Genomic DNA, 27,945 nt, shown 5'->3' on the forward strand with positions numbered 1-27,945 from the left:
ACCCTTCATTTCTTTTAAAAAAAATCCTTTTTCCCCCCCCCAATTTTTTCCAAAAAAAAAAAAAAAAAAAAAAAACCGGAAGGGATTTTTATTGGGATTTTGCACAACACAAAGCTAAACATAATTGTGAAGGGGAAGGAATGTGACACGTGGATTTAAAAGGTTTGTGTAGATTTTTCTGTCGTCAGCGCGGCTGTATGTTTAGGGTTTGCTGTCTTGCTGGGATGTGGTGGAGTGTGTTGCAGTGGCTATCAGGTTTCCAGGTTGCCGTGTATTCAGCATTATCCATTTTCCACTCAAACCTACCCTGTCCATGTTCAAGAAATCCTCACTGCATGATGCTGCCACCGCCATGTGTCACTGCTGTAAGAGTTTTTCTTGACAGTAGGTCTAAACTTTGACAGGAGTGGCTATACTAAGACAAAAACAAGGACAATAACAAGAATAAAGTCATAATATTTTGAGAATTAAGTCGTAAAATTAATACTTTATTCTCGTATGTCACTCTACGAGTAAATGAGGACCACCAGCCATTAAATCTTTAAAAAAAACTTTTTTTATATATTTGTAGAACTCACTTCTCCTGAGAAAATGTCTACAGGGGTTTTGAAGTTGTGCCTTTCTTCCATTATGATACAGTAAGATTAAAAAGTGCTATGTGAGAAGTTAAGAGCTTGAAATATTGTTTTTAAACTAACCTTGCTTTAAACTCATCCACGCTTTTATTCTCTGCTACGTTCGTTTTGCTTCAGAATTCACTTCATCGACTGAAGTTTTCTTGCAAACCCGTGAGGCCTTCACAGAGCAGCTGGATCTACAGTGAGATTCAATTACACACAGACACAGGCGCCTCCTGAATTTTATTTAGGGGTATCGGAGTTACTAAAGAGAGTGAGCATAAGCGCATGCCACTTTTTGATGATTGTTTTTGTTGTAAAAATATTTGCAAAAAACATATCATTGCCCTTCCACTTTCCAATTATGCACTAATTTAATTGATCGAGCAGATGAAATCCCAGTACGACTGTGCTGAAATCAAAACATCCCAGCGCTACGAACACTTTCACTCTGCATATTCCTACAACTGTCACACTGTAGCTCTAAATTTTCACCCTGTGCGTTTTAGATCAAAGGAGTCCGATTTCAAAGAGTTCAGATCCGTCTTTGTGTGAGGAGGTAGTAATAGCATTATGGCAACACCGGAGGATCGCCCTGCCCGCCCACTGGCCCCTCACGGCCCACTGGGCCCTGCTCGGGTTTCGCCTCATTGGAGCAGCTGCGCGTTCGTGCTGCACTTTAAACAGCCGGAGCTGTAACTGAGCTTCCTTAAATGCGTTAATATCCTCTTCCCAGACATTCAGGGAAATATGGACGAGAGAAGGTCCCCCCCCCCCCACCCCCAGAAACAGCAAAGCAGCTCCTCATGCGAAACTAACAGCGACAGAGGGTCCTGGAAGCACCATTCAGCAGAGGCTGCCTGAACAGGTGCCTGCTGGTAGGAGTCCCCCTCGAGAGTGTCCCAACACATGCCTGTGTGTTAAAGGCATTTATTCCTATGAATAAAATCTTTCTGAGTAAGCACGTTTCAGCCGGTGGCCTCCCGTTTGCCGTGGCATTCACTCTGACAGGGGGATTCAGTGTGTGGACAACTCTGCTGACCTCAGCCACTCCTGTGTGTCGCCGTGTGTGTGCGTGTGTGCATGGCTGATACACATCAGCAGCCAGTAGAAACAATGAAGCGGCATCCTGAGCCAAACATCTGTATCGGCGTTTCATCGCGCATGCTCCAGCTCATGTTTATGAGTGTAGCTTTTCCTAAACAGTGATTATGTAAATGCATGGAGCTTGGGTGGTTTTTATGGAGCCCAGATTGTTTATTTGGATTGCAAGGACGTTGTTAAAGTCCTTTGTGGTCGACAGAGAGAGAGAGAAGGAGAGAGAGAAAGAGGCTTTGGCGATGTTGCCCCGGTAGAACCACAGTAATTCACTTTAACAGCCACACACCCAGTGACACACTCCCACAGATAATAGGCAGTGTCACTGTGACATTTCTGGCCCTCGCATGCTACAGTACGGTGTCACAGCAACGCTGCAGCCCTCACTGCTGACCTGTAGCTCTCTAGTTTTTTTTCTGAGCGGCTTGTCATGAACCTCAGTTAAGCTAAGCACTCCATTCCTAAACGGCTTTCATTCTCAAACCTGTCTGACCTGAAGACAAAGGCTATGTCAGCATTTGGCACCTTGACGCCCAGGTATTGATGCTGCCAGACTCCCTTCCTGCTCACCTGCTTTCACTTTAGCAACATCCACCAACAAATGCACTTGGCAGCTCACCGCTAGTTATCTAATTCTTATCAGAAACTCTCACTCCCGCTGTTTGCACACACAGTACTTATCACACCAACACAAACACGCTTGAGTTGGCATCCACGTTGCAGCTGCACCCTGATTTGCAACTGGTAGAGGCATTCAAGCCCAAGAGAACCTTACAGTTTTTTTCCCCTCTCGTGTCTCTGTCACACACATATCATATAGCTACGGAATAATCTCCACCCATTCTGCTGCTTAGCAATACAGTACACTTTAATACCCAGTGCAGATTAGATTACAGAGAACACAAGTCAATCCACGACTGAGTGTTAAAAAATATGACAGTAGTTTTCTGCAAGAGACTTTGAACAAAGATAAACAAGGGAATGTATCTATATTAAGGTCTTGACTTGCCTATTCAAAGTGAGCATCGGTGTAAGTATCCTCTTTTATTGATGTTTGGGACTCTTATTTTGAAATAAGAAAGGAAGTACCACTTGAATTTGTCTTGTTTAGCTAATAAAAATTTCTTATTGTGCTTACTGACAACATTTAGTCAAAAAATCATTGACTTTCAAGTCATATTTGGTAGTGTTTGGGGTAGTAAAAGCGTGCAGTCAAAGCAACAGCATATTGAACATGGTAGCTCCACCCTGCTTCACTTCACATTCACATCATGATTTCATCACTTCCTACTTCAATTTGGTTCCCATAAGCTAACCATTTTGCAGATGGCATGTAAGTTTAATTTCATTGTTTTTTTTATGAACTGTGGTGGTAGATGATATAAAAAGCTCGTATTTGAAGTACAATGTATAAATTTGGGTATGAAACAACGAAAACTGTAAACTTGCAAAATGGCGAAAGGTGCAAAATGACATTGTTTAATTGCCCTGCTTTCAGGTCAATTAGAGGGGAGAAAGGAGATCTTCCTCCTTTAGTTGAGGTTATTAAACTTAATCAGATTTGAGCAACACAGTGGGCTGGTCACAAGGGTCATAAGGGCACCGAGGTGGTGGAGTGGTGCTGGAAAAATAACAGCAGCGACAGCGACATGCGGGGACTGTCGCAATTTTATTCTGTTTTAGATTTAGTCGTTTCACCCTCACTATTTCCAGGACATTGGGCAACATGATGGTTTAAAATTGGGTTATTATTTGGCAAATGGGCTAAATGACCTGCAGTCGTATGAAACAAAACACACAAAATAATATCAAGAATAAAGGGGAAACATCTGTTGCTAACCGTTAGCCGCTAAGGATGGTAATTGCTTTTAAGAGTCTGATTTCGATGGCATTAGATTATCATAAAACCAGCTCATTCATGTCAGGAACATGTCTATATCCAAGCACTAGCAGCTCTGAAGAGGTCGCCATTCGTCACTAGAGTCACAATTTGAGGCGCTCAAAGCTCGACCACTGACAGCCCAGCTTCGTTTCAGTCAGCTAGGTAAGCAGCGAAAGAAATAAAAGGAGAAAGTTTCACTGATTTATTGAGTAAGTCTATGAAGTCAAGTCCACTGTGGCCTCCGCCCTCCGTAACCTTCCTCCACATTCCCCCCCAGTCCTTGACAGGAAAGGTCAGATGGGTGTGCTGGAGAGACAGGAGGAGGAAATCCTCCATTAGCCTGGTCCACAATACCTCTTCCTCCGGCCTGCTCCGCCTCCCATTCACCTCTCACTCACTGGTGACTATAGGGCTTGGGCGCCATAATCACAATATCATTCCAGTTCAGCCCCCAGAAGCCATGGAAGCACATTAAAATGTCAATAGAGAGTGACACGTGAGTCGAGAGAGGTCAGCAGTGTGGACAGTCAGGTGTTGTTTCTACTGGGACATTAGTTCCGTGTCAGGAGGAATTAACCTTTGAAAGGGACGCAGAGGGTTAGTTGGCGTTAGAATGGCTATTGTTTCCTCTTATATAATAAATCTCTAAATAATAGAGACCTCCTTATCTTTCTTCACACACAAAAAGGGCAGACAAACGTAATGAAGATGTTTTTAAATCAAAAGCCAAAGGTCTCATTGAGTTAGGCACATGCTCTTACTCTCTGCTGGTTCCAGCAATAGAACTTCTAACCTACTGTACTAAATTTAACACCAAAGCCAATCAAAAAGTAGGCGCTGCTGGATAATCCTGTCGCATAAACAAATGCATACACACACCCACACACACACACACACACACACACACACACACACAAGCACTGCTGGTAGCATACACAAGCCCACAGCGTGGATACACATGCACACACAACACTACAGGCAGCCCGGTATGAACATGTGAGTGGATTTGCAGATGGAAAATAAATTCGGCGGTTTCACACTCACACACTCATACACACACACACGCCCACCTTTGCTCACGCATGAAGGCCCTGCCGTGACCTCGGCAATAAAAACACTAATTCAAGCAGCCAAAGAGAAAAGCCTCCCTCTGACCTGCGGTATGTAGTGTTTAGCGGTCTGCAGTGGTTCTCCTCATGGGATGAAAGAGAGAAATGCATGTCGGAATCTGATAAGACAAATAGAACTTTTCCCAAACCCGACAAGCCACCCACTTTGTGACAGTCACTTTCTGGCCTAACCCCCTTTCTACCTCTAGGACCTCTGCATATTTTTGCAGGCTCTGATTATTCTCAGGCGTCTGTTTTTGGCGTTTGAAAGCACCTCAGTGGCTTGATAACTCGTAAGGCTCATTTACCCCAACAAGCACGGCATGTACAAGATCTCCCGACAAAGTGAAACAGAACAACGCAAGTAAATGGGTTGAGAAAACGGTTTCCTCTTTGGGCGCAGTGGAACCAAAACTGGACTTTCCCCTTTCTTTGAGGATTCCAGAAATGTGAATCATTCCTAAATGCCCCTGACTATATGACGGGGTTAGTAAAGTGAATGCCTCTTTAATTCAGTGATGGACAACAAGCCTTTGCCAACAGGCCTGCCCACTTCTTTCTCTCCCCCTCCGACACGCCCCCATCTCTCGCTCTTCCTCTGTTTGGGTCAACAGGGCCATCAGAAGGTCACTTGTCCTTTATTCTCCTGCCGAAAAAGAGGTCATATTTCATCACACCACTACAAACGCGAACAGATGATTCAGGATCTGTGAGGCTCTGTTTAAACATTATAAGCTGTCTTACTTGTTGGAGGAAACACTTTTGGTGTCTTGTAGTATAAAATTCAGATTAGTTGGTTCCCTGGGTAGGAGAAAGCTAACAGATGATTTGAGTGGAATCAAGACCAATCGCCAAACTATCCTACCTTTAAATTATCATCACATTTCCAATTGGATGGTTATTTGAAGAGAATTGTATAATTATTTACGCAGAAAATGAATGTAGGAAGTTCTTTCTGTGGAAAACGGAAAAGAACATTTGAAGGATTTTTGGTCAAAACTGTTTTTATTTTTACACTGCTTCACTTTTCTATTAGGCAGTTATTCTGATAGAAAATATTATTTTCTTCTCAGTACATGTTTCTAGCAGGAAGACAATCAGTGGTGCGCCGCCTCCTACCTCCAATTTGCATATAAATAATAAATCTTCTTTGGAAATAACCACGATATTCACATTTCACAACAGCTTAAAGGTGCATAAAAATAAACATTTGCGTTAACTGCTTTTACGATTTTGAGACTGTAGTTGTTTCACTACAGTTTAGGCCCAGTTTGGTCACGTTAACCGTTCGCTTCATAGTTTCGGACCAACCAATCTGGACCTAAACTAAATGGAAACATGAGAGCGTCAGAAACCCGCGTGTTCCCCTGTCGGATGTGACAGAGTCAACAACGTTCAGCAGGAAGAGCTTCATGGACGGACTGAGGAATGAGGAGAATGCCCACATAACAGGCTGTTTTATTCTCAGGGTGGGGGGAATGAAACAGCTTGGCATCTCAGGGCTGGGTGGCGTGCACACAGAGAGCCTTTCACTAATTATCAATAGAGAGTGTCCCGATGGTCGGCCGCTCGATCTCACTTTACTCTTTCAGTTGCTCAGCCCGTCAGAGTTTCCCATGGTGCTCTCCAATCGGCGAAGCCTTTACTTGGTTGCCATGTATGTGCTCACGTCTGAGTGTTTCTGACCTTTTCTTCGCTTCTGCTTATTTGCATTTGAATCCCCCCTCCAGAAGTAGCCGAGGGACAGAAAAGATGGCGAGGGTCCAGAGGAAGAAAATCCTTTCGAGATTTCCATGAGAGAAAGCGCAGTCCCATTTCTAAACTTCTTTTAATTAAAAAACCTGCATGTAAACTCAGCATGTGCATAGTAGATGCTTTGTCTACGGTATTATTTGTGGCTATGTGTCACTGAGCCACAAGACACACACATGAAGATACAACCCATATTTGCTGTGGAATCGGCCGGTCTTAAGTTCTGCTCACCGTCCTGCCCTGCTTTGGTCCGCCTGCGATTCTGTGCTCACCTAAAGTTAACCCTGCATGGTGTGTGGACAGCTTGGTTCTCAGACACCACCAATGCCTGGCCCAGCCCTGTGTGGGCCCACCAGCAAGCCTACTGAAACCCTCTGCTGCATACTGTTTATGCAGGTGTCTGGCTGAGTGACCATCCCGTCCATTTGCCCTTTGGTAACCACTGCGGAGAGAAACATTAGAGAGACAGAGATGTTTTAACTTACACTTAGACATCCAGGTATTTCTGCTCCTTTTTTTTTTTTTTTTGACAAAGCCATGATAGAGGATGAATGTGTAGCTTAAAGCAGCTTGGTATTCCCAGAAGGGAATACCAAGCTGTCTTTGTCAACTGGCTGAATTTTTTTCTTTCTTATTATAGAAATATTTTGTTCTTGTCTTTGGAAACATTTAGATTCGGAGATGAAGGGAAAGATTCATTTGCTTTAGGAAATACACCAAGTAGTTTATCTTTAGTTACCCAAAAACTACCACTTAAGATCTCCTTGACATCAACATATGCTACTTTGCCTCGTAGCAAAGAGTTTGTATGTTGAAGCCCGTGCATGAGTTGGTTCCTTCTGGGCACCCAGTATTATGTAAGCCAAAATCTCCCTAGAAGTGTGTGTTGGGCGCACGGTTGTGTGTCTCTGTGTTTTCCCCCTTTGTGGTCAGTGGTCCGTTCCATCTCCCATTCCACATCCACACCCGAGAACTCATTATCACCGAATTAGATTTGCCCGTAACATCAGGTTTCACTTTATTTTCCTTTGGGCTTTAGCCACAATACTATTGACAGAGCCTCAGCGTCCACTCACTGATGTGGTACGCACCTGAGACAACATCTCCCCTTCTCTCCAGGATGAGAGTCTGGGAGCTGAGAGCACACATCTCACCGGCGCGCTAAAGAAATGTTCATCTGAGTGGTTTCTGGTCCGTGTTGTGTTTTCACAGAACAAACCTGCAACATAATCTTCCAGTCCGATCGCTGGCGTAGACGACACATGCGGTTCTTGGCCGAATTAGGTGCTTTCATGATCAGATCTCTGACTTTAATTCTAATGTTTAGAAAGCCCCTGTGTGTGATTTGAACTAACCACACAGCTGTGGGCAGACACTCTCTCTGGGCAGACATCGAATGTATATACTGGTGTGTCTGCTTGTGGCTCGTCGGGATGCCTTCATGTCTTCTGCTCGCTCTGTTTTTATGAGTAACTTACGGTCACGCGCATCCACGCCAAAACATGTTCTCATGCGAAAAATGTTCCAGACTCGGGTGGGCTTGCTTTTGTTTTTCTTGGGTTTCACACTTTTTAAATCACCTCATGGAAATCTTTTGAGGCCCAGGCCAGAGTTTGTTCGACCGTACGCGTTTCGCTTTTATTGGAGACATGTTTTTTTTGCTTCTTTCTACTAATTAATGTGTCCGTTTGTGTGCATGTTGGTGTTGGTGCATGTCATGTCTTGAAATTTTGTTTGAAAGAGGTTTTAGAAGAAAATAAGACACAATAACTCTCCAAATTAGTCTCTGAGCTATTGGTTGGGGGGAAAAAAAGTGGACAGATTTGTTAGCATTCTTAGTAAACACTTATAAAGCTTGAAAATAAATTCCTCTCAAGTCTGTATTTCCCCTAGGGTTTTTTTTTTTTAAACCGCAGCCTTTAATTATTGTACATTATTTCACTGGATAATAAAAGAAAAAGCTGTTTTTAATCAGAAGTGGCACCATTATTGGTACATTTTTTTTTACAAGCCCTTTCAGCCAATGGGACTGCTTCTTCTGTAGCACTGCACAAAGTTTAAGAGAATAATGTCTCATTTCTTTAGACTCTGTAGCTTATCCAGAATCATATCTTTTTTCCTCTGATCTTTTTGCAAAAAAAAAAAAAAAAATTATTTAACCGGAATAAGAGAAAGTTGACTTTTGTGTCTGGTGAACCATTTCTGTCGATTGCGCCACATGTTTGGATTGTTTTCAAGTTGAAAAACCCAGCGATTATCTGTTTTTATTGTTCCGCCAAAGGCCGGCAGCTTTGTATTTAAAATTTGCTGGTAATTCAAACTAATCGTGACACTCTGTGCCGTTACAGGGTCCCCAGGGCCTTTGGGATAGAACAAAACACAGTGTCCACAGTGGACACGAGGTGCTTGTCCAAATAGCCATCCTTTGTTTCACATCAAACCCACCTGAAGCGTTTGTTGTCAAAATAGCTCAGTCTGAGTCTTATCTAACCACTGTAAGTGACGGCCAGATAAATGTGGGTTTTCATCCAGGCCTTGTGGGCGGCGGCCAGGAGAAACGACACTGTCACGTCTCATTTAGACATAAGGGAAACAGAAAGTTGTGGATTATTATGAGAAGATCCTAGATAATTTGCAACGTTTTTGAAACAGACAAAAGACGCCTGAAAGCGTTTTGCACATCCTCACCAGAGATACCTGGATTTCTCTCTAAAAGGCCTAGCGAACTGCAGCGCTGGCTTCAGACCATCTCCGTCAAATTAAACCATTAAGTCATGGCTCGACTGGCGTGTCGACGAGCTTCTGTTGTCCTAATAGCTGGGCCCGTGGGTCTGTTTGTTCAGTCAGAGGGGAGTGATCCTAGAGGATCAACTTCAGCACTTAAATGGCTTGTCAACAATTGCAGCAGCAGAAAGTCTGCTGAGTCAACAGCTTTTTAAAGTGAAGCTCAAACACGCGTGTGAAGGTTTATATGTGTTAATGTTTGTTTTAACGGTATTCTTTTCCCAACAGCTTACAGGTAAGTGGATCTGACACTGAATAAATTCCCTGTTAGGTGTGTCCAGAGCCAGACTTGCACAAAAGCGTGTGTGTATGTGTGAGTTCATACCTCTATCCATATGTGTGTGTGTGTGTGTGTGTGTGTGTGTGTGTGTGTAGCTATGCTGCCGAGCCTGGTTCTGCATCGTTCATCTGTTCGTCCATACCAGAGGGGGTTCTACTGCAGTGACTCCAGCCTGAAATACCCCTACAAGAGGAGCACCGTGCCCTCTTCAGTGCTGGTTTCTGTTGGTCTGACACTGCCCATGGTGTCCGTAAGTCCCCCCCCCCCCGACCCGGCACCGACCTTTGGGCTTTTTTTTTTTACTTCCTGATGCCACAAAGACCTACCAGCCGTGGAGAGCAATCGAAACAGAAACAGGGAGGGCTCGAGGCTCATGATGTAGCTGCAGAGGAGTGACGGTGCTAAAGTTTTATCAGATGCTCATCGTAAACTCCAGATTTATCCGTGCACTTTGAAAGACTGTCACTTCTTTAAGCCGAGGTGTCAACCCATGGCATCCTCAAGCCCCGCCCTTTTTCTGACGCCCCATGATCCCCCTGGTGCCAGCATGCTCCCTGTGCTGCTCCTGTTCTGTCCTGTTTATGTCTGTGTCACTGACCTGGGGCGTTTATGCCTTTCTTTCTTCTCTCCCTCTCTTCCTGTCCTTCTCTCTCTCCCTCTCTCTCTCTCTCTCTCTTCCTCTCTCTCTCTCTCTTTCTTTGTGTCTTTTTTGTAGCTAGCCTGCCTTTCCTGATCATTGAGACTAGCACCATAAAGCCATACCAGCGCGGGTTTTACTGTTTGGACGAGTCCATCCGCTTCCCCCGAAAAGAGGGAGAGACCATTAGTGATGCCGTGCTTTGTGGCGTTGGCATTCTTATTGGCACCGTCTCTGTAAGTCGACCCTATAACATCTCCCTTTGATTGCTGCTTCCTTCTTCTCAGACTCCTAGATTCCTCTCATGGACATGTCATCAAGCGTCTTAGCTATTTGTTATAGAAAATTAAAAAGAAAAACACCCCTACACAGTGCCTTGCAGAATACCCATATTTTTTTTTTTTTAAAGTCTGCAAACTTCAACATATTTGGGATTATATGTAGTGGACTAACACAAAATAGCTCTATATAGTGGAGGAGAATTTGTTTTGAAAGTCAGAAAATTGGGACCTGTGTTTTTTATTCAGACCCTCTTTACACTGATACTCCAAATAAAATCTAGAATAAAATTCAGAGGCGGGAAATAAAGCCACAAATTGCGAACTTGAAAGAAAACGAGGTGCAAAACTAAAAATAATAATAATAATAATAAAACTGGGATTAAAGTCATATTACTATGACTTTATTCTCAAAATGTTGATTTTAGTCTCATATTATCACAACTCTATTCTTGTGTTATTTAAACTTTTGTAATTTTATTACTTTATTCTCATAATTTAATTTTATTCTATTTTTTTTATATTATTATTATGGCCTTAACACTCATACAAAAAAAGTGAGACTGTGGAAGTTCAGCATCCAGATGAACAGCCAGAATGAAATGAAATATGAATTTCCTAGTCAAAGCCCACACCTGTCCATAAAAATGTATGCATCTCTATTTTGATTTTAATTCACTTCTGATTTATGCACTACTATGTGTTTTGCTCTGTCACATAAAATCCCAATAAAACGTAAATGTGGAAAAACCTCTGCTGGACACTGTAAATGGGTCGTACATGTATCCCACCTCCATCTCTAGTTTGTTTTTTCACCCTTTATTCTTCAACTGCTGCTTTGAGTCATTTTTTTTTCCAATATTACCTTATTTTTATGACTGGTTAAGTAGGTCAGAGGTAGGGAGCTTAAAGAGTTAGACGTTTGGATAACTTAGATTACATGGACCAAAGAGATGCTGCTGGTTCCCATGGTGATCTCTGGTGCTCCACGCTGTGCCTTGGTTAAATGCGACGTTGTTCTCTCCCATGACGTCGGAGCCTCATTAGTTGTGTTTCCATTGACCATTTGGCATTTCGAAAAGAAATTCACTTAAGGGAAACACCCCAATTTAGAAAAAAAAGTCTTGTTTTTTTTTTTTTTTATAAAACATTTTGGAACTGGGATGAGATGGATTTTTGGTCATGTAGAAATGAGTTTATTTCACAGTGGAAACCCTTTTGTTTTTCGCTTCACAAGAGTCGTGATCAGCAACTAGCTGTTGCTACTGGCGCAAACCACGAAGTAGACGACAAGAAGAAGTTGGAGGATGTTCTGTAATGACTTATCACAAACAAACTTACTCACATGTGATTTTAATTGCGTTTTTTTTTTGTTTGTTTTTTTTGTGGAAACACAGCAATTGCGAAATTGTGGAAGGGGGTATTTCAGCTGAATATTGACAAAGTTTTTCTGCATTTCTAATGGAAACACAGCTAATGATAGCCCGGAGTGTCTCACAGCATGAAGCTCTTGTTGGTGTTACTGTGTTCATACTTGAGTAAAACGGGATAACTCCAGTGCCGTGTGAGCAAATTATGATGGGGCCAGGCGTCATGGAAATATACTTTAATCAATTGGTGCCACATGGTTAGTGTAGGTGAAGTTTACAGTCCCCAGACTTAGGGGTTCCCAGGCTCAGTGGCGTCTCGTTGCGATCTCCTTAGTGGGCACACACACACACACACACACACACATTTATATACACTGTACCACAGTACCAGCTCAGCTCTTCTGCTTATTGAAAGCAGGAGGAGGAGTAACAGTGGGCTAGTTAGCCCCCCCTCGCATGTTCACATGTGGGCAAAGCTGGCGTGTCTCACACAGCTGTCTTCCATTAGTGGCGTCTACTGCCATGCCAGCACCGTTCCTGCTAACAAGCTTGTGTACACACATAGATGCACGCATGTACACAAATGCACTTGGTGTAGAAGAAGAGCAGATTCCACTTCGGCTCGAAGCGTAGGATGCGTCTGCTCCGACGCGGCCAGAAACCGAGGGGATAAAGCAGGAGTAGTGGAGCTCTGACTGTAAATGCTGAGAATCCAAATAAACTAGTGTGCACACTTCTAATCTTCCACTCTGATCAGAGCGATTCAGTCCACCATCCTGTTTGTTTCTGCTGGTTATGAGTCATTTATCTGCCCACACGGCGCTGAGGAAAGGCTGGGATATCGACACTGAAAACTTAAAAACATAACACTCAACAGCAGGGTTCATATTCCATTAACATGGCTTGTCTCATAGTCATCTTAAAAAGAATTTCATAGGAAAACAATTGTATAAACTCTCTAAAGTCATGGGAGAGAAATCAGACTTATCTGGCTACGACATATAGGCAGATGACAATGGACACCTTTTGGATGTCTAACTTGCGAGAATCATCATTTAGTTTGTGGATCAGAAGAACACAGTAAAGAGAAAATGGGCACTTTAGTTCAGGGGCATTTACAAGGGTCTGTAAGTAACCCTTATAGTATCTTCATGCTGTATAAATCCAGATTTGCTCCAAAGAGAGGCTGAATCTAATGGCCCATTGCCAAGACGAAACCCACGCTTCCTGTTTTAAACACTTCTCAAAAACACGATGGTTTAAACAAACGGTATTTGCGAACACGTAGTCTTCTGTGACATTTTCACCCCCAGTCATAGTGATTTGTTGAACTTTGATCATTCCCCTCACCCCTCCCGCACATCTGAGCTTTTGTTATTGTGTTTATCATTATGCAAAGCCCTTTCATTCTTCCTCCCTCCATCTGCCCAAACTGCCTAATGGAAAGGCAGGCCATGCTTAATATATGTGTTTTTTTCTGTGTGCATCTTCTGCTTTTTGTTCTTTACATACCGTCTACTAAATCTCACTCCCCATCCTGGAAATAAGTTTGAATTTTTTATTTTTTTTTATTGTTTTTGCATGATTCGTACTAAAACATTAACATGTCGTAGTGCCTCATAGTGCCTTGCATGTAAATCCATTCTCTACCTGTGGGCTTCACAAGCACTCGTCTTACCCTCATGAACAATTTGTTTCTTTTAGATCGTGATCGGAGAATGCTTCAGGATTCACCAGCTGCACGTGGGAACCAAGTCGTTTGTTGGGAATTCTTACGTGGCAGCGCTCTACAAACAGGTCAGCTCGGGTTTTGCTCAAACGCTGAACTCCCACCACAGACACAGCATCTTCTCAGCTGCAGATCAGAGGTCGGATGGTAATTGTGCCACTGAGGGAGAGCGAGCTGCAGCGTCGGCGGCGGCGGTGCTGGAGGAAGTGAAATTACGAGAACAATGCATTTCCACGTTTGTCAGCGTGATCGCTGCTTTGATTAAAATCAAAGCCTTGTTATTTTTGGCATTTTCAAAAGACTCTAAGAAACATTTGATGTAAACAGATAGGTTATCTGAAGACATCAATGAACCATTTAGCGATAAAGTGATAAAGTTCCTCGGAGCATATTAATCCCCTGCTGACAGAAAGTCTAGATACTGGAAATGAGAAACCTGGCTAAGAACTTATAAACTCTCTCTTATAAATCGGTTTCTTAGGAAGGCCAGGACTTTAACTCATTCATTTGAATTATTTAGTTACATAGAATTTAACGTGTTAAAAATTTTAATACAATTAATTGCATATTTTCTTTTTAACATACGAAAGTTCAGAGCGGAACCTTTGTTATTCACTTGTCGTCAGGTTCGGCCGTAAATCGATGGGCAACAAAAACACTTCTCTCTAAAACATTTGAATTGAGTCCCCCGTCTTATTCCTATCAGTGCTTCCACTGTGTTTAATTTTTGTCTTCTGCATTCCGCATGTATCTGACCCTCACTGCGCGTCGTCTTGCAGATAGGCGTGTTTCTGTTCGGCTGTGCCGTCAGCCAGTCGTTCACGGACATCGCCAAGGTGTCGGTGGGTCGGATGAGACCCCACTTCCTAGACGTCTGCAAACCGGACTTCTCCACCATCAACTGTTCCCTCGGATACATCACCAACTACACTTGCACCGGGGACGAGAGCGAAGTGCAGGAAGCCAGGTGCGTAAAGACGCGACCGTGCGTTCACACGAAAGCACTCCTCGAACATCTAAACAGAAAAAAAAACCTATGGGCCTAAAAATAATCTCTTTCTCCCTCTGCAGGAAATCCTTCTTCTCAGGACATGCCTCCTTTTCCCTGTTTAGTATGCTCTACTTGGCTGTAAGTAATCATTATTTTCTCTCACGCGCTTGCGGCTTCATTGGCAGACAATAACAGGAACAAAGCGTTGCATTGTTAAAGGCAGTCATGAGAAGAAAGAAGGCTGGGCTCTGATTAGGGGATTCAAACTAAATATTGTTTTGCTTCTTTCATCACGTCGTCTCCTCCCTCGTTTTTATGCTTCCTTTGAACCCCGAGGAGACGAATGGGTGTTTCTCCACCTGTTTTCTTTAGGGCAGCTGCATGTTCATTTCCTGTTCTGTCCCTTTAACCTTGTGGGTGTCAGGTGAGACTCAGAGCTTCGGGGCTGAATCAGGCCTCTAATGGTTTTAATTACAGTCCTTTGCCAAAAAAGTTATGCAGGTTGATTTTTTTATTTTTTATTTTAATTATTATTATTTATTTCTTCTCTTGTCACCTGAAAACCGCAAAACTTTTTCCAGGGTTGGGACAACCTTAAACATATACAGTCTGGGCTACAGTTAGATCAAAGTCTGAACTTTAACTAGCCCAGTGAACGTTCAGACTTAAATTCAATTTACGATCCAGAGGCAAGAGAGGTTTGAGCATTTTTTGCTGGGGACTGCTGACACTAAAACAAGAGCGTCTCTTTTGTTCCTACGTTTATATAGCGACAGTTTTAACCTCGCTTTACGTGCCTACGAGGAAAAGACATAAAATCAAGGAACCGGTCATTTTGCCAATCCGCAGTGAAATTTTAGCCGGATCGCCTTTGTTGCACATCGGCGAAACTACAGAAACAGAGAGTTTTGGGGGGGTCAAATTCAGTCGCCTGCTGATTAAACTCCAAAGTGAAAAAGGCGAGTGTATGCCACTTGATACTGTTGTCATTCAGCTGATTATGCAACGCCAGCAGTGACTTGTCTGGTCTGCAGAGAGCACCAAAATGGGACAGCAACTGGTGATCAACAAGGACGCCTTTTTTTTTTGTTTGTTTTGTTTTGTTTTGCAGTAATTGGTGCAGCCGATGCATACATAATAAAATGTGGTGACAGGCCAGCCCCGGTTCTCACACCGAATTGACGTTTGGAAGTTCGGTTTATTGTCGCGTACCGCCATGGTGAGACGGCTTGTTGTGGGTATTTCCCAGCCTCTGGGTGAACCTACAACCACACTCTGGGCAGAGCGTGGAGTAGAGCTAAATAAAATGTCAGGAGGAAAAGAAAAAAAAAGAGCAGAGAGGGATTGGAGATGTGCTGCATCCAGGCCACAGCTTAACACACTAGTCAGACCGATGCTCTAGATCTGGCAAACCCCAGGACTCCGGCCAGAGGAGGTTGGTCTAAACAAGGGGATGGAGAGCAGCTGATGGGTGCAAAGGAGAGCCCTGACAGTTTTTAGAGAACATTTCAGTGTACATAACCCAACCAGAAAAAAAAAAAAAAGAGCCAAGAGCAAAGACATTCTTTGTGGAAACAGGAACTGGCTGGATTCTTTTTTGTTTGTGCCAGCTGAAAACCAGTCATGTGACTTTAGACCTGGCACCCTCTCTCGTGAAGTCAGCTTAGAACAGTTTCTTTGGGTTTTCATAGTTTAATTCAATATGCAGTCATGTATAAAAACAAAAAGCCCACCCTGACGGTTTCCAAAGGAGTCAAGAGGGATAACAGTAAACAGTATTTCTCGGATGGATTATGAGTTTACTTCCAAACAAGCTGAAGTACGTAGTAGAAAAAAGTATTCCCAACAACAAAACATTCACCATAGCAGCTAATCTTCCAGCTAAGGAGCAGCTAAGGAGTTGGTGTGCCAGCAAGTTTATCCCGATTTCAGACCCTGCAGAGCACCAGACTTACGACTTTTATCATTCAGTTTCTTGTAAAAAGAGAAAGAAAGTTACCAACAAGCAGAGGTTTAACCAAGAAACAGTGTTCAAGTCATTACATATTAAAATGTTTTGGAAAACACCATGGACCTGCTCTCTTTCAGCATTATTTTTACAAGCCAGAGTCACTAGTTGCAATACTTCTCATTGCAGGTTTTTTTTGGGGTTCCATTTGTATCAAAAATAAGTAGAAGTCATATGTGTAGATGTGTCGTTGCTATGTGTCGTTGGTCTATGTTGCATGTAGATGATGCATTTTTTGATACAAATGGAACCCCATAGAGTCTCATGACAAGTAAAACATCTTTATACCCACTTTGCATTTGTGGTATTTTCAGTATGATGAAGGGTCCCTTCTGTGAATTGGAAAATCTGAATTTGGCAAAGCACGCAATCAGTTTTGTTTTGTGCTCAACAAATCCCCCCCTTCCTACCAGCACGAAAAAAAGAAAAGATGGGTTCTTCCCCTCATTCTCTGATCGTGTCTTTGCTCAGAAAGCATCAAACAGTCATTTCCTCACCGCCTCTCTGTGATTCTGAATCTTACCGCTTCCTGCCCGGTGTCTTGTCGGGCCGCCGTGGTCGGAGCTGTGCCCTGCTCTGCTCATTCTGAAACGACACAGATAACTGGCACCGACCACGCGGCGCGCAGCAGCACCTCAGCCATGTGCGTGTATTCTGACTGGCTTGCTTTTTCTCTCGTCTGCACGCAACATTAGCATAAGTACATGCCATCCGGCAGCAAACGGGGCCCGTCGCTTTCATCAAACAGGAAACAATATTTGCGTTTGACATGCGAGCGGCTCTGCTGTGTTCCTTTCGTCTCAAAGCGGAGAGAGTGGAAGAGAGCTGCGTGTGAAACGAGTCCGCGTCCTCATTCCTTCTCGCTTTGTTGTGTTTGTTTGTGCTGCCCAGCGCGTTTAACACTTTGGACTTTGAGTCCGAGCAGCAGAAACCCCTCAGGGAGTGGGGTCTCAGCGGAGGCCGAGCTGGATTCTTTCGGAAACCGCCAGACTGTTTGCCGCTCCCGGGTCCCCGGTGTCATGGGAATCTGCCGCGGCTCCTTTTGTTGTGTTTTACTGTCGCGTTCCTCGGATCCTATTATTGGAGACAAATTATAGGCGGGAGATGTGGAGTTTTAAAAGGGACAAGTTTTTCCTTCATACGGTCGTCGACTCTCTTATCGTGACTTTCTTTCAGCTTCTGCTGAATCAGGCTTTAGCTGGGCCATCTGGGTCTACTCACTGTAGATAAGGTGCTGTTGTCTGGCAGGTCAGTGCAAGTCTTTGTTTTGACGAAGATCAAGGCATTATTTCTTTCACCTTTAATCTCTGACGAAGCTTTCTCGACTTCATAAGCCGCGGGTGGCGGGAAGCTCTGTGACTCAAGTCCTTATCGAGAGCCCAGGCCCTCTACCTGACGACCGCAGCAAAGGAAGGCTGCAGTCTAAACATCGCAGGGAGGAGGAGACCGAGACAAGAAGGCATGGGCGGGATCGCTTCCTTCGAGTTTGAGAGCAGAACAATAATTTAGTACCGGGGAGGAAATCTGTGGAAGATTTACAGCCACACCTTCAGTGCTGAGAAACATGTTTGTCCCTCTGACAGAGTTCTTCTTCGTTTCCTTTGCAACTTAAGGTTTCATGTCATCAAAACACATTTTAAGATCAGACAACACAACCCTGTAGAATGGAGTAGAGCTGAAGCGATTAATCGATTTAATCGTGATTAATCGGTTATTGAAATAATTGTCAATGAATTTAGTAATCAATTAAATTGTTAACTGGAGTACGGTATACAGATTTTAAAAAATGACCATAACCCCCTACGCCTATGCTTCAGGCAATAAAATATTCATTTTCTCATTAAAATGTGAATCAAGTCATTTGTTTATTTGCATTTTTTAATGTGTTTCTAACATTGTACAGAATGGCTTAAATGAAAACTCAGCAGAATTTGCTAATTTTTTTTTCATGCAATTAATCAATTAGTTACAAGAACAGTCGCTAGAGTAACTGAGCTGAATGCTAAAATAATTAGTTGGAGCCCTAAAATGGAGTTTTCAAATGTTTGAATTTTATTTTATAAAGTAAAGAGAAATCTAACTAATCCAACCACATTATAAGTCAATTGTGTTTGACCACATCTATTTTTGAAAGCTACCCACACCGCGGCCTGATTACTGTCAAACCTTTAGGATCAAGAAATCACTTAAACATACGTAACAATGTGAAACTAAAACAGCTTTTTAGAAAAGCGTCACACCTACACAGGGAGGTGGTCGTGTGATGGTTTGGGTCTGGAATCAAGAAGTCTGCCGGAAAACCCTGGAGTATTTCCCTGCACATATTGTTAACTCAGTGGATTAGATGACTTATTGGCTCAGGCCGTCTTTCGCAGGAACTCTGACTATTAGGTGTGAGAGACAGGAAGCTGAGGGCATGTCTGTGTGCAGAAACACAGGATGTCCACAGAACCTGGGTCGACCTCAAACCTCTTACATTTTAAGTGAATGAAGGGGGGGGGGAAGAGCAAGGATGTGTATGTTTTGCACTCAAGCAAGTGACTGAAAGTGGCCTTGAATTGACTTGTTCCTGTTTTGGATCCCTTCAGCTTTTATTTTGACCCAGAAAGCAGTCTGGGTCTGGGAGCGGGGTCAGACGGAGGGAGACGCTTCCATTTTATTTGCAGTTCACACCAAGACAAAAAAAAATAAAAAAAAATTGGCAAAGAGTTCATCACAAGTAAAAGCATTGCTGAAACATCCTCTTTTAGATTTACATCAATGTGTGTGTGTGTGTGTGTGTGTGTGTGTGTGTGTGTGTGTGTGTGTGTGTGAGTCCGTGTGTGTAATCCACTGGTTCCCTGTGGTTGTGCTGTTATTACAGCTGCGATGTGTAACCATTAATCAGTCATGTCCGGATCTCTCAGTCAGTCAAGCATGAGCTTGTGTTGTGGATGTGTCTCCCCTGCCCACTTTGATTCAGTCTAGACCTCTCAGACTGTAATAACACACACACACACACACACACACACACACACACACACACACACAAACACACATGCTGCAGGTGCATGGATGAAGGAGGACTTGAATAAAATTACACTGATTTTCTTCCCCTCTCTGTCTCCAGTTCTACATCCAGTCCAGGTTCACTTGGCGTGGCGCTCGCCTCCTCCGCCCGCTGCTCCAGTTCACCTTGGTGATGATGGCCTTCTACACCGGATTGTCACGCATCTCCGACCACAAGCACCACCCGACTGATGTGCTGGCGGGATTTGTGCAGGGAGCCCTGGTGGCCTACTGCATAGTGAGTCTGCGCCTGACACCATCCATGCTAAAATAAAACTTTCTGCTGAGTAGGAATATAAGGCAAACTTAAAAGAAAGTTGGGGTTTTATGAGACACGAAAGGAAGTCATTGTTGAGAGAGAAGTAGCATGTCTTTTTTCATGGAACTGGACTCAGGGCAAACCCAGAAGAAAACCTTTTTAAAGTTCCCAAAAATATATTTTTCAAATATATACATATTTTTTTGTTCAGATTTTTGAAAACAACATAGAGCTGGACAATAAATCAATAACAATATATATCGCGATAAACAAGTGATCGATATCAATAGACATTACTGAACCGCACAGCATTCTGGGGGATGTAGGCAGGGGAAAGGTTTTAGCCGCTCGGCCTCTCACAGCTTGCAAACCGAGGCTGGTGGCACCAACTAAATCACTCTCCCTATGGTTACTTAGCAATAATCTGCTAACAAGTCAACTTTCAGCCGTTTCAAGTTTCGCCACGATGACTTCTAACTTCTTAAAAACAAAAAGCGACGCAGTGGAGTGAAAACTGTGGATAACGCAGGAAAGATCACGCCACCACTTGCCTGTATTTCAGATATTTAAAACAAAAAAAAAAAAACAAATACAAATCAATAATTATCGTTATTGAATGATGCGAAACACTGATGTGTTCAGCCTATATTGTCCAGTCCTAAAACATCTTTTCCTTTATCTTCACAATTCTGCACTAAGTATGTGGCTGTAAGAAAATGTGAAAAAGTGTACATATATATGTATATATATACTTTAGCAGGTAGTGAAGTGAAGAGCCCATAATGGCCCATAATGAGTAACACATTGCTGGGGCCGGGTCTTTGTTCAGGGACGCAGACACTCCAACCTTCCTCCCTGCTAAAGCTACATATCATCCAAGTGGTTTCCAGATGATTTTTCTAACCCTCATCATTACTCTAAGCTCACATGGAGCCAAGGAAAATTTGAAAATGGGTCAAGAGAATGACGAGCAGGGTGTTAAAAAGAGAGAGAGGGTGAGTAAGAAAGAAAGGATTAGGCTTTGAAACCAGAACGAGGCTGGTAATTATTGTGGTGGGGGTTTGGGGGGATTTATTTTTTTTTTATTTTTGTATTTGGTGGCTCTGGTTGTATCAACACAGCAGGCTCCAGCTACAACTACGCTGCCTCTGGCAAAAAGACGGGAAGGCGCGCGAGCGCAGCCCCCGCCCGCTCTCTAACTTTTGCGCCCGGACGAGGGATGGAGAATGTGGAAAGAATTAGATTTCGTAAAATCGAGGGAGAGCTCAGCAGTGGTGCCTGGGCAGATGTTGGGATCGCACGCGGTGCGACGGCGTTCCGGTGATGCCAGGGGGGGGGTGTTAAAGGATTTGTGATCAGAAACCTGAGCGCAACAAAAAAACAAAATAAAATAAAAAAAGACTCAAACTCCAAAAAAAAAAAGCCGGCGATCCACCAGCTGGGCGCAGCTCGGGGTTGACGGCGTCGGCCTTGACGAGTGAGAAAATGACGTTTTTTGGAGAGAGAATGAGAGAGAGGGCGCTGAGTGTGTGCGAGCCTGACCTCCGAAGAGGCAGGCCTGGCAGGAGGACAGAAGGGAGGGAGGTGACAGGAGAGAGGAGCCTTGTCTTCGCCTTGGCTCTGGATGACTGTGTGGGTTTCTCCCGAATCCACAAACCTCCCCGCCTCGCAGCAAGACAGCTTAATGCTGACATTATTCACATCCGCACACATATCCATATGTACAGGCACGCTGTGAAAGCTGGGGTCGATCAAGGCGGTGAGGTTAGCTTTACAATCCCCGACACCCCCGCCGTTCCCCCCGCCCCACCCTCCTCTCTCAGATCGGCCCCCCTCTTTGGAGAAGCGCACATCTGTGAGCACTTTAGCACGGCTGCGTTAGCCTCTTGGCGAGCGGCGGAGCAGAAAGGGCCTGACAGGAGATGAGTGGAGGCCTGACGGAGGAGGTGCAAACGCTCAGCCGCTTAGAAGCTCAAAGCCTGAAGCCCTAAATCAAGGTGTGAACATCTTTAGATCTTCAGGTAACGGCTGCACATGTTTCAACCCCCCTCCGAGTCTGTTAAAGTGAGAAATGAAGAACTAAAGCGTGAGTTCACACCTCCAGACCCTGCACAACCCAGAAGCTGATTTTTTTCTCTCTTCTCTGTTTCTAACTGCATGTGTATTTGGTGGAAGATGTTCTGTATATTAATACATTTTGGGGGGAGATTTATCTTTGTTAGATGCAGTTGTGAGCTACATAAAAAAAAAAAACTAAAAAAAAAACTTCTCATTATGCAAATTGTCACAAATACAGCAGCTTTGACAGTTACATATAAACATTACATTGTTAGAACAGCTTGATTTGCTCACTTTGTGGTTTCCCTGGGATTTTCCCCAGTGGACTGTCGGTACCAGGCACAGCTTTAGCCTGCTTTCCTTCACAACTCCGCTCGATTCTCATCCTCTTTCAGTGCTCCGTCTGGGATTTCTCCCATTGAGCTCAATTTCTTCTGTTAGCTGTCAGCCGGTCCAATCAGCAAGCAGAAAGAGAAGTTGTGAAGTTGCTCCATATCAAAAAGAAACTTTAACTGCAGGAACCAAATGATGGGAAATGTTTTAAACCTTGGTTTTCTTCTATATGGGTAACCAACCCTTAAAACAGTGTGAAGGTATTTCTTGCCAAGTACGTGGTTGAGGTGCAAATACACTCACAGGTATTTACACGCAAGTTTTATTCTTAGAGACCTGGTCGTCGCTGTTGGGCTGTACAGCCCCTAATTTTAGTGCAGTCACGTCCTTTGTGACTCAAGCTTTCTCAGTGACTGGGGTAATTTTTAATGATGGTTAGAGATCTTTAGGTGAAGACTCATTGTTTGTGCTTCAGGTGTGAGGCAAGAAAGTGCTGAGTTGCTTTCCTCAACTGGATGCGTCACGATCCAACCCTCCAGCCCTGGGTGGCAAGAGCCTCCTGCCGCTGGATTTTATGGTTTTTAAGTGCCCTTTGTTCAGATTAAAGCACAATTTTTATATTACTCTTTTCATAGTAACACAAGTATAACAGGCTGATATGAAAACTGTAGTTTTTTTAATATTATATTGACTCGGTAAAGGTAATTCCTGGGATATGTTTGGTTTTCGTCCCAAGGCGGTGGTAGTTTGTAGCAACTGGAAATATGCGTTAGTTTCAAATGTTGCCTTTTTGTAAGCAAAGGGGGAAGTGTACAAGCCTTTTTTAAGCCATCTGATTGGCAGGGTGCAGCTTCTCGGACAGCAGACATAAATATAATTTTACAACTGAAATAGATTCTTTTGAAACCTAAAATGTTGCACTAATGATTAATGAGCAAGTTCAGTTCTTTAGCTCTTTGAGCAATTTATTTACAAACAAAAACCTTGGTTTGAGAGATGAAGTTCAGTTCAGGTTAAACATTAGAGGCTCTTCTAATGCAGAAACTATTTGTTTCATGTTTCCAGATGAGGAATAAATAATTTGATAATATGTTTTCGTATTTTCTCCACATTTAAAGATCAACAGTGAGATACAACTGGCATGAACTTTAGATTTGAACTTTAGACTCTCAGGATAACCTTGACAGAAAACATGACACATGACGTATAAGAAACCCATATGGTCTTATTCTTTTTCTTTTTTTTTAAGCAGCAATTCCTCTGTCTTCTGATAAAATAACTCTATACATTACCCATAACAATATCGCTTTTACATCATTTTGTTTTTTTTAGCTTTGATACATAGACCCGGTACATAGTTCCCACACCATCGGTGTTTTTTGGCAGTGAGACATATTTCCGTTTTTTTTTTTTTTGTTTGTTTTTTTTTGGTTTATTTATTTATTTAGAACAGACAGAAAAGACAATCAAGAAAAAAGAAAATTAAATAAAATAGAATGAAACAAACTTAATAAATAAAAACATAAAACAAATTATTCTGCCCATGTGACATGCAAATTTTATATTTTCTGTTCTAAAAGGAGCAGGTAGAAGATATAATATCTTATAATGTCCTGCCCTTTTTCTACTTGTCAATTTATAATCAATTAACTTTCAGTACATCAAAAGAGACAACTTGAGATATGTTCACTTGTATTTGCCTGTCAAGCGAGGAAATAGTGCGGTGGCCGACTGAAAGCAACAACTGGGCCAAGTTTAATGTGGGTTGGAGCTGCAAACATACCCACAGCCAGTTACATGCATGTGAAAACAAGTTCACAGTTCTATCCTCAGACACACGAATGACCTGATTAGTTTTGTTGTCTTTTTTTATTGTACATTCCCTAAAGTTAGTGCAGTCACGTCCTTTGTGACTCAAGCCTCTTAATGTGTCTGGGGTCATTTTTTCAGCACCTAACCAGAGACTTTCTTACTCATGCCTTTGGAGATTCATCTCTTGTGCTCCAGGTGAGGCAAGAAAGTGCTGAGTTGCTTCGCCCGACAACAACGGGGCTACAGGGCTTTGCATGCCTGTGTCAGCGGCAGGATGTGGTGTGGTCACGATAACCCCCCTCCAGCCTGGCAGCTGGGGAGCGATAGGTTGGTGTTTTGGTGACGCAGCAACCGCGCCCGGCTGCCATTGGACGCCGATGGGAAACGAGCGCAGAGGGTTTCCCATGTGGGCTCGCGTGACTCTGGAAGATATGAACTCACATCCTTTCCGCTCTCCTAATCATATCATAATATTCTACATGGGATACACACACACACACACACACCATCCGCTGCGTAGTGAAAGAGCCCGTTTAGGGAAGTGTGACAGCGGCTGTGTGTATCTGCAGCTTATCTATCGCTTACTGTTCTCCAGCGATGGTCACTGAGTGGTCAGGAAATGTCAAGCTCTCGCAGAAAAGGCGCCCTTTGTGCCGATCATAGCCTTCAAAATGAGATGCTTGAAGTCAGAGTGTATAAATACATCAGTGACCACATGTTGAGCAGTTTTCCAGAAAACAATGATGGAAGTCAAATTGGTTCCTCGGGGTATTCCCGAGTGTAGGAACGGCTTGTGAAATCCCTGCTGGATTTTATCCCCTGGCTTCGCGAAGCCGGCTGTCCTGGCAGAGTGTGATGGTAAATGCCAGGCGTTACTCTTAACTTCTTCAGCGTGCTTGAAGGAAAAGCAGCTCCGCCGGCCAATTCTTTGTGCCTGGCCAAACCACCGTTTGTCATGGGTGACCCCGGGGTCGAGGGCGTGAACGTAGGAGTTCACTGTTAAAATGCTTTCACGCTTCCTGTCCAAGCCTCGCTGTTTTCATGTTTGACATATGACGTCGCTGAGATTCCAGAAAGAGATTTCATTTTGGATTTTTTTTCCCCCTCCACTATTTCTCTTCCTTTGTTCATCAATGCCAAGGAGACTTAACTCATGCGCTGATGTAAAGGTTACCTTTGGTGACATGTCGCGATTTGCCAAAATCTGATATTTTAGAGTGAGTCATGCTTGACCCAATGTCCTCAGTTGTATTACTCAGACTTGAACTGCACAAAATGGGATGAAAAATTTGAGGAAACCAGCAGGATGGAGTGTTTCTCTTAATCATATCATAATAATAATAATAATAACAATAATGTAGCATGAAAAAAGAAAGAGGAGTTGTATATTTAGTGTGCTCTTCTTTTAAATTGCTCTGAATTATTCATATCCTACAAGTTTCTTTAAAAAAAAATCAAATTATTTTAAACATATCCTCATTACTCTGTCTTTAGAAAGACTGGACTATAGATGTAGTATTTCACTATGTTGTGCAAGATGCTTGAAACTGAAAGTGAAACTGGCAGCTTGACCTGCTTTCTGATTAATTCTGCTTATGTTCAACAGACTACTGGGGGGCACTGCTAGAGCCTTGACATGCTACTCTCAGTCAACATGACAGATTATTAAATAAGTAAAAAGAGATGTTGACGTCATGGAAGAAGTGATGCGTCCTGAAACAAAGCAACAATGAAATCCACACCCTTGATCCAAATAGAGATGCACTATTCAGAGCAGAAGAAGCTGCCAGGATATTCCTCATCAAACTTAGGCTAAAACCTCAAGAACATAAAACAGATTCACTTTGCCACAACATGTTCAGCCTTCCTGTTGTCTGCGATCCCAACATCTGCTAGTTTGAATGAACAGCTTGATTGTATCAGCTGTAGCTTCCTAATATAGCACACAGTAACAGCATCCATTTTGAAGAGTGCTGATGCTAGCAAAGCCACATAGTGCTAAGTTGTGGTGAGTTTAGTGAGTGGAAAAAGATTGGATCTTTGAGTTTTTGACGGGATGGTCAAAAACTCAATGTACAGCGTCATTCATCTGTCAGTGTCTTTGCACATCACTATTTATTTATATGGTAGTTTTCTTCGTCATGACAATTTGTGTTATTCGTCACATTTCATTCAGGCTACGGTTGCAGAATCACAATCCACTGAAACCTAATGAAGAAAATCCCCAGAAAATGCTCTTCCTTTCCTTCAGACCTCCTAACTTTTCCCCTGCATCCGTTTCCTCCAGGTCTTCTACGTGTCCGACCTGTTCAAGCCGGGGCTGAAGCTGGCCACGCCGCCGCCCTCCCCGATCAAGAAGGAGCTGCTGCCTTCGTCCGACATCATCGACAGGAACAACCACCACAACATGGTGTGAGGGAGGCCCCACTTCCTTCGCCCTGACCGAGGAGCCGATCGCAGCGCTGCTCATCACTCCCCTCTCCCTCACCCGCTCCCACCCCGAGCCCCTCATCGGACAGTAGAATGTAGCGACAAGACACTGTAGCTGCTTCCTCCTCCCCATCCTCCCATTGAGGCGCTCACATGTGGACCAGGGTGTCAGATTTGAGATTTGCACAGCAGAGTCCACTCTCACTACCCAGACTTGTTGTCTCCCTAATATACTGGTAACTACTAATCAACATTTGAGCCCATCTGTTTGTCTGTCGGAGCACAAGCAGAGAAGAACCTGAGAGATGAACGAGAAAAGCAACAAAAAAAAAAAAAACACAAAAAACCCGATGAAAACTGATGAGCTGACGGCAGGAACTGCAGTTGCAGAGGTTTGACTGAAGCGGAGCCACGCGAATGAAACCGGTGGACTGTAAAACCCCTGAGCAGCGAGGAGACGGACCCTTCCTCTCCCAACCCTGTGAGGCCTTGGACAACAACTTCCTCAACCGAGGGAAGGATCTTAACTTCAATAGTTAGCAGCAGAGAATATAAGCGAGATAGAAATATGTAACTGAAAGCACTGTTTGAACTTCATTGTCCGTTATCACCACTTGCTGCCTGAGTTGTTTGGCCGATAAAGGAATAAAAAAAAAAAAAAAAACTTGACAGCGTTGAGCCCTGAGACGGGGTCACGTCTTGACCGACGCAAAACTCAAAGGCCTTTCGCAGAGCTCTTTTTGGAAAGTGCACAGCCTTACATTGTCTCTGTCTCAGCATCAGCCTGTCATGTTTTTTTGTTGTTTTTTTTTGCGGTCGACTCTCAGTGCAGCCCAAACCCGGGATGTTGCAGTTCTCGAAGGTAGACGTAGTAACGGGGGGGAAGGGAGCATTATCTGTGGAAGAAGGCAGGTTTTCCTCCCAGCAGCTTCCCGACAGCCGTGTGGTAGGCGTGGCTGCGCCGTGCCTCCGCCGGGCGTTGGGGGGCCACCTGCCTGGGATTCCAGACAGGTGGAGGAAGCGAGAGGGGCCCGTTACCATGGAGAACAGGGTCATGAGCTCCAACTAAAGCTGGCACATCGTTTTAGGGATGATTCAGGCTCCTTCTGCTGGCAGAGAGGAGCGTTCACCCACCCAGTCCGTCATCGTCAATGGATGCTCGTCTCTCAGTGCGCGTGTGTGTGTGCGTGTTTGCATGTGTGTGTGTGTGTGTGTGTGCGCGCTTGTTGTCGTATGTTACGTCATGTGTGTGTAGCAGCGCTGTGCCGTGTGAAAAGGAACTCCCTCTTGATAAAACTGTGGTGTGTGTGACAGCTAAAAACACACACAAAGCACGCCGTCGGCTGTGCAAAGTGTGTGTTGGCGTGTGCCACTGTGTGTCGCGGAGCGAAATGAATGTTCTAAAAACTGTGGATCTAATATTTTATCTGAGGAGCATCTTTAACCTTGCATGTGCAGAGGTAGCCCTGT

At 43.6% G+C, this 27,945-nt stretch overlaps 1 protein-coding gene across 2 annotated transcripts in view; it reads left to right on the forward strand.

The window, feature by feature from the left end:
• Positions 1–26,496, forward strand: part of plpp3 (phospholipid phosphatase 3) — a 38,635-nt gene extending 12,139 nt beyond the window's left edge. The window contains exons 2-7 of one of the 2 annotated variants that reach the window (XM_015040800.1): positions 9,618–9,772; positions 13,512–13,604; positions 14,316–14,503; positions 14,608–14,665; positions 19,645–19,821; positions 26,333–26,496. In XM_015040800.1, coding sequence (XP_014896286.1) covers positions 9,618–9,772; positions 13,512–13,604; positions 14,316–14,503; positions 14,608–14,665; positions 19,645–19,821; positions 26,333–26,461 — 800 coding nt within the window. In that variant the 3' untranslated portion in view covers positions 26,462–26,496. Of the gene's footprint in view, positions 1–9,617; positions 9,773–10,237; positions 10,396–13,511; positions 13,605–14,315; positions 14,504–14,607; positions 14,666–19,644; positions 19,822–26,332 lie in introns of both variants that reach the window. The other variant, XM_015040799.1, reaches the window with a different exon arrangement.
• The last annotated feature ends 1,449 nt before the right edge of the window (positions 26,497–27,945 follow it).

This window comes from Poecilia latipinna, unplaced genomic scaffold (genome assembly GCF_001443285.1).
Source record: "Poecilia latipinna isolate Pla-1442-1.1 unplaced genomic scaffold, P_latipinna-1.0 Scaffold527, whole genome shotgun sequence".
NCBI classification, from domain to species: domain Eukaryota; kingdom Metazoa; phylum Chordata; class Actinopteri; order Cyprinodontiformes; family Poeciliidae; genus Poecilia; species Poecilia latipinna.